Raw genomic sequence first — 12,745 nt, 5'->3', positions numbered from 1 at the left:
CAATCAAAGAGAAGTAAGTGGCAGAAAACTGGTGAGTGTTTTGTTTCTGAGTATTAGTGTGTGTACATATGGAATTACCTTTGTGTATTGTGTATATATACATATATGTATATACATGTGGAATTATAAGACTTAAATGTGGATGTACATGTATTACTTATGTTGTCACTGTCTTTACAACTGCTTTCAGAGAAAAACATCACCATTATCAGCATCAAGGGCTTTCTAAGATTCTATTTCAAAATGCTACACACTGAAATCAAAGGAAAGCATTTAAATGGTTCTACTTACCACAGAAAAAAATTTATTGAGACAAATGATCAGTTTTCTTAAGTTGTATGTGTAATTCAAACTATTTTTGCCCATTACCCATCTCTCAAAAACTTGCAGCATGTAAGAGGAAGGCAAATCAAAAAACATCAGAAAAAAAGGGGCTCTTAAAGTAAGCATATTATAGGAAAGAAAAATTAAAAAAAACAAAAAACAAAAAACTCCACTATCTTCAGAAACACTTAAGAAGTTACTGTATCCTGGGGCACCTGGGCGGCATCCAACTCTTGGTTTCAGCTTGAGCCCCACACTGGGCTCTGCAATGACAATGCCGGAGCCTGCCTAAGATTCTCTCTCTTCCTCTGCTCCTCCCTGCTCACTCACTCTCTCTCAAAATAAATAAACATTAAAAAAAAAAAAGTTATTGTATCCATAATATAAAGGATGCTATGTTTAAAAAAAAAAATTAAAGAAGTTGGGTGCCTGAGTGCCTCAGTCAGATAAGTGTCCAACTTTGGCTCAGGTCATTATTTCATGGTTCATGAGTTATAGCCCCACACTGGGTTCCACATTGGCGGTGCTGGGCCTGCTTGGGATTCTCGCTCTCTCCTCTCTCTCTCTCTCTCTCTCTCTCTCTCTCTCTGCCCCTCCCCCACTAGCATGCACTCCCTCTCTCTCTCAAAATAAATAAATAAGCTTTAAAAATATCAGGGGTACCTGACTGGCTCAGTCAATTAAGCGACCAACTCTTGATTTCAGCTCAGGTCACAATCTCTGGGTTCTTCAGTTTGAGCCCCACTTCGGGCTCCATGCTGGCAGTGTGGGGTCTGTTTGGGATTCTCTCCCCCCCCCACCCTTTCCCTACTCATGTTCTCTCTCTCTCTCTCTCTCTCTCTCAAAATAAATAAATAAACTTTAAAAAGTTTTTTAAAATAATCAAAGAAATAACTTGTATTAAAAGCTGTGGCACCTAGGTGGCTCACTTGGCTAAGTGTCTGACTTCTGTTCAAATCATGGTCTAAGTGGTTCCTGAGTTCTAGCTCCACATTGAGCTCCACACTGCTTGGGATTCTCGCTCTCCTCCTTCTCTGCCCCTGCTCTGCTCAGTTTCTCTCTTTCTCAAAACAAACTTAAAAAAAAATGCTTCATGCCAAAAATTCAAACACTGTAGGAACTTATTTATGTACTATTCTCAAAATGACAAAACTGTAGAGATGAAGAACAAATTAGCAGTTGCCTGGGGCAAAGGAGGGTGAGAGAGTGAGTTATGGGCATAACTATAAAGCAATAGCCTGGGAAAAAAAATAGCCTAGGGCACCTGACTTGCTCAGTTTGTAGAACAAGCAACTCTTAATCTCAGGGTTATGAGTTGAAGCCCTACATTGAGACTGGACCCTACTCAAAATAAATAAATAATTTTAAAAATGGCCTAACAGAGATTTTTGTGGAAATGGAATAGTTCTATATCTTGATTGTGGTGATAGTTGTATTAACAACACATGATGAAAAAAAACACACACATGATAAAATGATACAGAATTATACACATGCCTTGTATCAAGGTGGATTTCCTAGTTTTAATATTGTAATATAGTTATATAAAATGTACACATTGGAAAAAACTGGGTGAAGGGTACATAATACCTCTCCATACTACTTCTGCAAATTGCTATAAATCTATAATCACTTGGAGATAAAAAGTTTTTTGAAAATAGATGTTTCTCAGAGCTAACATTATACTTAATGGTACAAGATTGAAAGCTTTTCCCCTAAAGCTCAGAAATAAGAAAATGTCTGCTCTCGCTACTTCTATTCAACACTGTGCTGGAGATTCTAGGACAATTAGGACAGGAAAATTGGGGAAAAAATAATAATAAAAGACATCCAGATTGAAAAGGAAAAAATAAAGCCATCTTTATTGCCAAAACATGACCTTATGCATAGAAAATGCTTTAAGAATTCACATAAGGGGGGCCTAGGTAGCTCAGTCAGTTAAGTGTCAACTTCCCCTCAGATCATGATCTCCCAGCTGGTGAGTTCAAGACCCGTGTCGGGCTCTGTTCTGACAGCTCAGAGCATGGAGTCTGCTTTGGATTCTGTGTCTCACTCTTTCTGTGCCCCTCTCCCACTCCCACTCCTTCACTCTCTCTCTCCTCCTCCTCAAAAATAAACATTAAAAAATTAAAAAGAAAAAAATTTATATAAAAAACAGGGGCACCTTGGGGCTCTGTCAATCAAGCGTCCTACTCTTGATATCGGCTCAGGTCAAGATCTCGCAGCTGTGGGATTGAGACCCACACTGGGCTACACACTGAGCATGGAGCCTGCTTAGGATTCTCTCTCTCCCTTTCTGCTACTCCTCCCTCTCAGAAATAAATAAACTTAAAAAAAAAAAAAAGGATTCACAGAAAAAAACAAATAAGCAACCTCAGTGAACTTACAAGTTAGAAGATCAATATACAAAAATCAGTCATAGGTCTATACATTAACAATGAACAATCAGAAAATGAAATTAAGGAAACAACATTCATAATAGCATCAAAAAGAATAATATACTTTGGAATAAATTTAACCAAAGAAGTACAAGGCTTATATACTGAAAACTGAATTCTGAAGGAAATAAAAGAAAATCTAAGTAAAATGGAAGACACCGCATGTTCGCAGAGAGGAAGACTTAATATTATTAAAATGGCAATACTCCCCAAACTTCAGATTGAATACAATCTCTATCAAAATTCTAAATGCCATTTTTTCAATAAAAGACAAGCTGATCCTAAAATTCATACAGAAATGCAAAGGACCCAGCATAGCCAAATAAACTTGAAAAAGAAGAACCAAGTTGCAGGACTCATACATCCTGATTTCAAAACTTACTACAAAGCTATAGTAATTAAAACAGTGTAATACTACTACATACCTGGAACTAATATAACACTGTATGCTAATTCTACTTGAATAAAAGATAATTTTTTTCAGTGTTAATACTGGTATAATGGAATAAAATTGAGTCTAGAAATAAACCTATATACCTACAAAGAATTTATTTTCAACAAGGAAGTCTAGATCATGCAATAGAAAAGAATAGTCTTGCCAACAAATGGTTCTGGGACAAACATATCTACATGCAAAGGTATGAATTTGGACTCCTATCTCACATTGTAAAAAATAACTCAAAATGGATCAAAGACCTAAATGTAATATCTAAAACTATAAAAAAATTTTAGAAGGAAATATCGGTGTATATCTTCATAACCTTGTATTAGGCAATAGTTTCTTAGATATGACACCAAAGCACAAGTAACAAAAGAAAAAATTAAATAAATTGGACTTAAAATTAAACAATGTAGGGGTGCCTAGGTGGCTCAGTAAGTTAAACATCCAACTTCGACTCGGCTCACGACCTTGCAGTTCACAAGTTCAAGCTCCGCATCGGGCTCTGTGCTGAGAGCTGAGAGCCTGGAGCCTGCCTCTGATTCTGTGTCTCCCTCTCTCTCTCTGCCCCTCCTTGCCTTGCACTCTGTCTCTCTCTCTCAAAAATAAATAAGCACCAAAAAAATTAATGAAAGTAAATAAATAAAATTAAACATCTTTAATTAAAAATTAAATTCAGGGGTACCTGGATGGCTCAGTTGGTTGAGCATCCAAGTTCAGTTCAGATCATGATCTCATGGTTTGTGAGTTCAAGTGCTACATCGCCCACGCTATCAGCACAGAGCCTGCTTTGGATCTGCTCTCTGTCCTCCTTTCTATGTCCTTCCCCCACTTGCACTTTTTCTCAAAAATAAACATTTAAAAATTATAAAAATTTAAATTAACACCTTTTGTATGTCAAAGAACATTATCAAGAACATGAAAATAAAGTACACAGGGGTGCCTGGATGGTTCAGTTGGTTGAGTAACTGATTTCTGTTCAGGTCATGAATCATGGTTCATGAGTTTGAACCCCACATCAGGCTCTCTTCTGTCACTGCAGAGCCTGCTTTGGATTCTCTGTCTCCCTTTTTTGTCTCTGCCCCTCCCTGCACTCTCTCTCTCAAAGATAAAATAAACATTAAAAAAAATTTTTAAAGAAAGAAAATTAAATACACAAAACAGTAGAAAATATCTGCAAGTGATTTATCTAATCAGAATATATAAAGAAACTCCTATAATTCAACAATAAAAAGATCATTTAATTTTTCAAATGGGAAAAGGACAAAAAAAATACTTCTCCAAAGTACAAATGGCTAATGAGTACATGTAAAGATGTTCAACATTACTGGTGATTAGAAAAATGCAAATCAAAGGATGCCTGGGTGGCTCAGTCAGTTGAGTGCCCAACTCTTGATTCTGGCTCAGGACATGATCCGAGGATCATGGGATCGAGCCCCAGGTCAGGCTCCATGCTGAGCATGGAGTCTTCTTGAAATTCTCTCTCCCTCTGCCCCTGCTCACACACTTTCTCTCTCTCTCTCTTTAAAATAAAAAAAGAAAGAAAGAAAAGACAAGAAAAATGCTAATCAAAACCACAATCAGATACCACTTCAGATCCACTAGGATAGCTATAATCAAAGAGACAAGGGGCAGCTGGCCAGCTTAGTCAATAGAGCATGCAGCTCTTGATATCAGGGTGGTGAGATCAAGCCCCACATTGAGCATAGAGTTCACTTAATAAATGTTAAAAAAACTTAACTAAAAAAAAAAAAAAAGATGAGGGGCAGCATGAGTGGTTCACTTGGTTGAGCATATGATTCTTGATTTTGGCTCAGGTCATGATCCCAGGGTTGTGGGATTGAGCCCTCCATCCAGCTCCACACTGAACATTGAGCTGCTTAAGATTCTGTCTCCCTCTGTCCCCTCCCCCACTCACAGACTCACTCTTAAAAAAATAAATAAATAAATAAATGAAGAACTAAGGACATTATGTTAAATGAAATAAGCCAGTTACGAAAAAACAAATATCATATGATTCCACTTTTATGAGGTACTTATACTAGCCAAATTCATAGAGACTTTAATGAGAATGGTAGTTGCCAGGGGCTGGCAGGAGAAGGGAAATGAGTTGTTTAATGGGACAGAGTTTCAGTTTTGCCAGATGTAAAGACCTCTGGAGATTGGTTTCAAAACAATATAAATATACTTAACAGTACTACATTGTACTTTAAAAATGGTTAAGGTGGTAAATTTTACACTAAGTATTTTACAATTAATTTGGAGGCACCTGGGTGGCTCAGTTGGTTAAGCATCAGATTCAGCTCAAGTCATGATCTCACAGTTCTTGAGTTCGGGACCTGCGTCAAGCTCTCTGCTCTCAGCACAGAGACGGCTTTGGATCCTCCATCTCCCAATCTCATTGCCCCTCCCCCCCTTTTTCTCTCTCTCAAAATAAACAAACATTAAAAAATTAATTTTTAGAAAGATGAATAGTTAAGTATTGGCAAGGATATACAGAAATTAGACTCTTCATGCATTGTGGGTGGGTATGTAAAAAGGGTGCAGCCAGTTTCGTAAACTATTTGACAGTTTCTCAATAAGTTAAACAGAGGTGGCCATAACACCCAACAATTTCACTCCTAGGTATATACCCAAGAGAAAGGAAAACATATATTCAGCAAAAACTCATAAGCAAATATTTGTGGCAGCTTTACTCATAATAGCAAAAAAGTGAAAACAACCCAAATGTTCATCAACTGATGAGTGGATAAACAAAATGTGGTATATTTACACAGTGGAATATTATCCAGCCATAAAACAGAATCAAGTACCAATGCATACTACAACATAAATGAACCCTAAAAACATTATGCTAAGTCAAAGAAGCCAGACACAAGAAGCCATGTACTATGTGATTCCATTTATATGCCATGTCCATAAGGCAAATCTACAGAGAAAGAAAGTAGATTAGTAGTTTCTAGGGCTGGTTTAGGGATGTGGGGGAGTTGGTAGTCACTGTTAATTGACAGGGGTTTCTTTTCATAGTAAAAGAAACATTCTGAAACTGGACAGTGGTGATGATTGTACAATCTTGTAAATATACTAAAACCACTGAACTGTATACTTTTAAATAGTAAATTTTATGTGATGTAAATTATATCTCAATAAAACAATATATGCTTGATGATAGAAATCAGATACATGCATAGTCTCAGACTATCTCCCTGAAAATATTTAATAATTATGAAGGGAAAAATATTATTTTCATTAGAGAATCCTGACAGATACCACCTTAGCCAAATGATCAAGGTCAACATCACCAGTAAAATATATCAACGTCACATACACCCAGATATGATGCACAAAGGAGGGCACATTCACTTCTGTGGTATCCTTCCCCCAAAATGCAAAACCTTAATATAATCATGAGAAAATAGACAAGCTCAAATTGAGGAACATTACATAAAATAACTATCCAGTACTCTTCAAAAGTGCCAATGTTATGAAAGACTAAGGAACTGTCACAGACTGAAGGAGACTATAGAAACATGGCTACTAAATGCACTATGCAATCCTAAACTGGATACTGGAACAGAAGAAGGATATTAATTTTAAAAAGTGAAATCCTAATCAAGCCTGTACTTTAGTTAATATTACTGTACCAAGGTTAATTTATTTGTTTGATGAGTGTTCTGTGGTTATGTATGATATTCACATAATAGGAGCTTGGGTAAAAGACACATATATCAGAATTCTATTACTTTTGCAACTCTTCTGTAAGCCCAAAATGTTTTCAAAACTTAAAATAAAGCAAACTATTAAGAAATTCTCGGGGTGCCTGGGTGGCTCAGTCGGTTAAGCCTCTGGCTTCGGCTCAGGTCAGATCTCACGTTCGTGGGTTCGAGCCCCACGTCAGGCTCTGTGCTGACAGCTAGCTCAGAGCCTAGAGCCTGCTTTCGGTTCTGTGTCTCCCTCTCTCTCTGCCCCTTCCCTCTCTCATGCTCTGTCTCTCTCTGTATCAAAAATAAATAAAACATTAAAAAAAAAAATTCTCGGGGCGCCTGGGTGGCTCAGTCGGTTAAGTGTCCAGCTTTGGCTCAGGTCATGATCTCACGATTCGTGGGTTCAAGCCCCACACCAGGCTCTGTGCTGACCACTAGCTCATAGCCTGGAGCCTGCTTCAGATTCTGTATCTCCCTCTCTCTCTCTCTGACCATCCCCTGCTTGCACTGTCTCTCTCTGTCTCTCAAAAATAAATTAAAAAAAATTAAAAAAAAGAGAAATTCTCTATGAAGTTAAAACATTTAATAGAAGTGCTGAAAGATAAAATTTTCCAAGTTTCCCAGAAAACAGAATAAAATTCTAGACTTGTAGGCCAACACACATGTCTGTGCTGTGACAAAAGCCTCCCCTCATGTGGAGAAGAAATAAGCTTGTAAATAAAATATTGTCTGCAAAAGCATGGTACCACAAAACCTTAGTCATTTTAACTCAAAAAAGATGACTAATGAAGAGAAAAGAATGAAATGTCCTATAAAACATGTTAGAATGTTAGATCTTTCAGTTTGTCCTAAGAAAACGTATGTTGAACATTTATTTATGACTCTACTTGACTGGTTCCAGTACTTACTCCTAATGTCCTAATTTCTGACCCAATCCCTTAAATCATAAAAATTTTTAAATCGTAAAAAAAAAAAAAGGAAAACATGTGGTATATATATGCAATGGAATAGTATTCAGTCATTAAAAAAGAATGAAATCTTACCATTTACAGTAATATGGATGGAGCTAGTGAGTATAATGCTATGTGAAGTCAGTCAGAGAAAGACACATATGGTATGATTTCACTCATACAAGAAATTTAAGAAACAAAACAAGCACAGGAAAAAAAGAGACAAACCAAGAAACAGACTCTTAACTATAAAGAACAAACAGATGGTTGCCAGAGGAGAGGTGGGTAGGGGAATGAGTGAAATACGTGAAGGGGATTAACAGTACATTTATGATGAGCACGGAGTAGAGTAGAGAATTGTTGAATCACTATATCGTACACCTGAAACTAATATAACATTGTATGTTAACTATATTGGAATTAAAATTAGGGGCACCTGGGTGGCTCCGTCGGTTAAGTGTCTGACTTCGGCTCAGGTCATGATCTCGTGGTTTGTGCATACAGATTATGTGTCTCCCCCTCTCTCTGCCCCTCCCATGCTCTGTCTCTGTCTCTCAATAATAAATAAAAATGTTCAAAAAATTTTTAATACAAATATCAAAAACTTAACCAAAAAAACTTTAAATTAAAAAAATAAAAATCTACTTTACAATAACCTCATATACTTAGAATATTATAGTCAAAGAGGTCAAAGAAATAATCTAATCCATTGGCTCTCAAAATGTCAGTCTGGACCAATAGCACCACCATCTCTAGGAAACCATGTTAGACATTCCAATTCCTTACCCCACTCCAAAACTGCTGAATCAGAAACGCTAGTGATGAAGTCCTGCAGTAAAGTTTTAACAACCCTCCAGGCAATTCTGATACAGTCTAAAGTTTGAGAATCATTGACCTTATTGAATTTCCTCACTGTAGAGGTAATTTGCTTATAACCATAAGGTTTCTTAGAAGCAGCCACGTCTAAAACCTAAGCTTTCAACCCCCAATCCAATGCACTAATACTTAACTCACACTGTCCCATCCAAGTCCTAGTTTTTCTCTCTGAGACAACAAAGCATACACTGAACTCCTATTTCAGAAGAACACCACCACAATTATCCTATCTTTTTCTCTACCATCACCTTCCGTTCCATCAACTTTTTGACATGTGGTAAGGTTGTATCTTGCATTGCACAAAATTTGTCAGTTTAAATAAAGTACAACACTCCTGATAGGCAACAGAAGCCACAAAATTAGATGCTTACTTCCTTAAACTGATTCAAACTAGTATTTTAAACAGAATATGTGGGGTTTTTTTCATGTATCTTCTCTACTCCATCACTTTTCTCCTTTTTGTATGTAGAGGAAATATTCAGCTATATTAATCAATTAATGATAATTTTCCTGCCCTGATATCAAGGGTCACTCAAATGCAATATGTCCCACAGGCTAAGTTCTTCTGACACATTGTGCACAAATATGTAAAGGTGAGCAAGACACCATAGAGCATGAGTAAACCCAAAAATATTACAATAAACTGAGAGCGGAAAAAGGGAAACAGAATGAAGATTAAGTCAGTCATCTCCTTGACAAATCAAAACCAAGAACAATATTAACCAAGGGAGTTATCTGTTAAACATTTAAAAAATTAAATTTCAATAAAATATGCATAGACCCTCGAATGACCTTAGTTTATCAAAACTTCAAACTGTAAAATAAAAATTTCAGTAAGCTAGTAATTAAATTCTTACCAGGCCTATTATGGTATCTTCATCACTGTCTAGATCCTGAATGCTTTCCATAACCACACTGGGAATCACCGTATCTGAAGTGCTCTTGTGTTGTTGCTTGTTACTTTCAGTATAAACATCTAAAGATGATTTTTCCAAGGTGGATTCTGTCTTGGAGGATGTGGCTTCCATCTTTGGAGTTAAAGTCCTCTTGCAAGTTTTCCTTATTTCAGTCTTCTTACATTTCTTACATGCAACTTCATTGTTAAAATTCTTATTCAATAGGGATTTGGGGTGCTTAACTTGGTCTGGCTTGTAATTACTGAGTGAAAATGGAACAAGATATACCTTAGGTGTTTTTCCTAAAACTGTAGTCTGTACTGGTCTCAGAGAAACACAAGTGATGTTTTGGTTTTCTTTATATTCATTCACCTATTCAGGTCAATAAAAGAAAGCAGAGCATTAGAACCCTAGATCCCATGCCTCTTCTTACAGATCTGTGTAAATAAATCTAATTCTTAATTCATAACGAAAACATAAATCCAAACTGTTAGCTTGTAAGGAAATGTTTTTCCCTACCAGAATCTACACACCCAATTCATTGGCCTGAATGTAATTATCATACTGGGCGCATTTCTTACTCATGAGTCTGCAGACTAATAATAATATAATGACTACATTTGTAACTAAGGAGACTACCGCATCTGTCAGTTTGAGTAACTGGAATTGTTTCCAGAGTGGGAAGCCAGCAATAACTGCTTCAAAAGCAAGTGGAGGGTCCCTGATGCCACCCAGCCCCTATTGTGGGGGTTATTGATAAGAACCTTCCTCAACACTAAGAGTCTAGTTTCCATAGAGGAAAATAAAGGCAGGAATCCCCACTTATCTTCTGAAGCAACACCCCCGAAAAACCCGTTAGTTGAGAGATGCCCCAAGGAGCAGGAAATAGTTCTGGAGCGCGACCATGGAAGATGCCGAGTCCTCGTGTCCTCCCGGACCTGTGCCCGGCAACCCCTCACGAACACTGAGGCAGGAGCACAGACGAGAACGACAAGTGTTTCTCACCTTCACCTGGAGTCGCTGTCTGGAGCCCGCCTTCTCCTCGCTGGCTGAGCGCGACCCCATCTTGCCGCGGCTCAGCAGCGGGCCTCTTCCCGCCAAGAGCTCGGCGGGAGGGGCGGGGAGGGGCAGGGGAGGAGCAGCAGGCGGGGGCGGGGCCCTGGCGGCGGCGCAGGCCTGCTCTGACGCCAGCTGGCCGGCGGAGGGGCCTCGGCTAGCGGACCTTACGGTAGTCTCTAAATGCGTCAAGCTCATCGGCCACAGCCAAAATTCAAATTTTGAGGGGAAGCGACTGGACTGAATCCACATTTTTACCTTGGATCCTGGTAGTTTTGATGATGTTCATGCCAATATCTCGCTTTGAAAAAAAAATGACGCTTTTGCTGAGGAAAAACCACCTTGACTGGCAATGGGAGCCTGGAAAAGATTCAGACGCACTTTGATGCCATATGGATAGAGAGGCGAGAAAATCGAAATAATGTACCCTTTACCTGGTCTCCCTGGTTCCTTATAACCCCATCACCAGAAAATTGGGCCCTATGGCTACCATACTATCTTCTTCCTAAGTAGGGAAGTATTTTTATTTTTTTCAAGAGTTGATAAATTGATTTAAATTTTACCTCATCATCTGCCCACCAGTTAACTAAGATCCTAATATTGATCATATTATAAAGCCCAAAGGCTGGGGAAAGGTTGTGAAATCATTTTTGTATCACAAAGTAACATAAGATTTTAGTGCCCTGTGATTTTTAGTCACAGCCATATTAACCTTTATTTTCCCCCCATTGGGTTGCCATGTGCCAAAAGATTTGTTTTCCAATCAGATTTACTGTCTGGACAGCACAGTTTTGGAGCTGTTAAATTCAAAATATAAATTTCTATGTACTCTATTTTCAAGATCCTTACCTATGCCAAAACTACTTCCCTGGTTGGTTACCTGGGCCCTCCACTCTTCCTGGCTCAAGATTTGCCCAATTTTATTTCCTCTCTCAGCCTAGACCCAATGTAACACAGGTGAAATAATTTGAGAACTACTCCTATTAACAGTAACTTTAGGGCCCTCCATTCCTGCCTAACTTTCACCTATCCTTGACTCAAAAATTACTAGTAAACTTTTCAGTTTATAGTTTCATAGTTTTCATGGTAATAAAAATTATTCAAACTTTTCATAGTGTGTGCTATATACCAAGCTATCTCTGAACTTCAAGACTTTGTTCATGGTGTTCCATCTCTCTCTACCACAGCACTTATAAAATGCTTTCTAGGGGTGCCTGGGTGGCTCAGTCGGTTGAGCCTCCGACTTTGGCTCAGGTCAGATCTCACATTCGTGGGTTCGAGCCCCGCGTCAGGCTCTGTGCTGACAGCTAGCTCAGAGCTTGGAGCCTGCTTTCGGTTCTGTGTCTCATTCTCTTTCTGCCCCTCCCCCTCTCATGCTCTGTCTCTCTCTCTGTATCAAAAATAAACAAAACATTAAATTTTTTTTAAATGCTTTCTACGGTGAAATGTATTCTGACTTACAATCAGCCAATATTGTTTACAAACCCGGCTAGTAAACTGTGATTGCTTCTGTTAAGATTCTATATGCACCAGAAGAATTCTCTAATAAAATTTAAACCTTTAGACAATATTCCATACTCCTTAGGGAGCTAAGCACGGTAAACACATCAAGTACTTAATAATTACTTATGGACTTAAATACACTGTCTAGCCAGGAATGTTTTACTAGAGGGTCTTGAGAAATTGAAAACACTGTAGTTAAAGTACGCTGTTCTGACCTCAGACATCACTCCAGGACCCTTGGGGGATTTTTTAAAAATAGCAATAGCCTAAATCACCACCACCTGCCTTCGCATGACCAAAAACTATCCTACCACATCCCACTCAGCTTCATCAACTGAACTAATCATGTGCTATTAGCAGGACTTTTACTCTCCTTAAACTCCAATTCTGAGTTTTCAACAGTCTGGACAAACTACCCTTCACTATCTACTCAACTTCTTATTCATCACTATCCCATTTTCGTCAGCTTCAAACCAACCTAACAAGAGTGATCTCTTAATTCGGACCTTCCTCGCCACAGGAGTTTAACAGCAAATCCCACTGGGAAGCAATTTCCCGC

The 12,745-nt window shown here is 38.2% G+C and overlaps 1 protein-coding gene across 1 annotated transcript in view; it reads right to left on the bottom strand.

Moving 5' to 3' along the window:
* WDR76 (WD repeat domain 76) overlaps positions 1-10,732 on the bottom strand; it is a 75,030-nt gene extending 64,298 nt beyond the window's left edge. Inside the window, exons 1-2 of the mRNA XM_029951355.1 lie at positions 10,633-10,732; positions 9,589-9,999 (exon numbers count right to left, since the gene is read on the bottom strand). Of these exons, the coding sequence (XP_029807215.1) occupies positions 9,589-9,999; positions 10,633-10,692 (471 nt within the window). The 5' untranslated portion in view covers positions 10,693-10,732. The remainder of the gene's footprint in view (positions 1-9,588; positions 10,000-10,632) is intronic.
* Positions 10,733-12,745: the final 2,013 nt, after the last annotated feature.

This window comes from Suricata suricatta, chromosome 9 (genome assembly GCF_006229205.1).
Source record: "Suricata suricatta isolate VVHF042 chromosome 9, meerkat_22Aug2017_6uvM2_HiC, whole genome shotgun sequence".
NCBI lineage: Eukaryota > Metazoa > Chordata > Mammalia > Carnivora > Herpestidae > Suricata > Suricata suricatta.
Note: the sequence above shows the minus strand (reverse complement) of the source record. Positions and strands in the feature narration are given on the sequence as shown.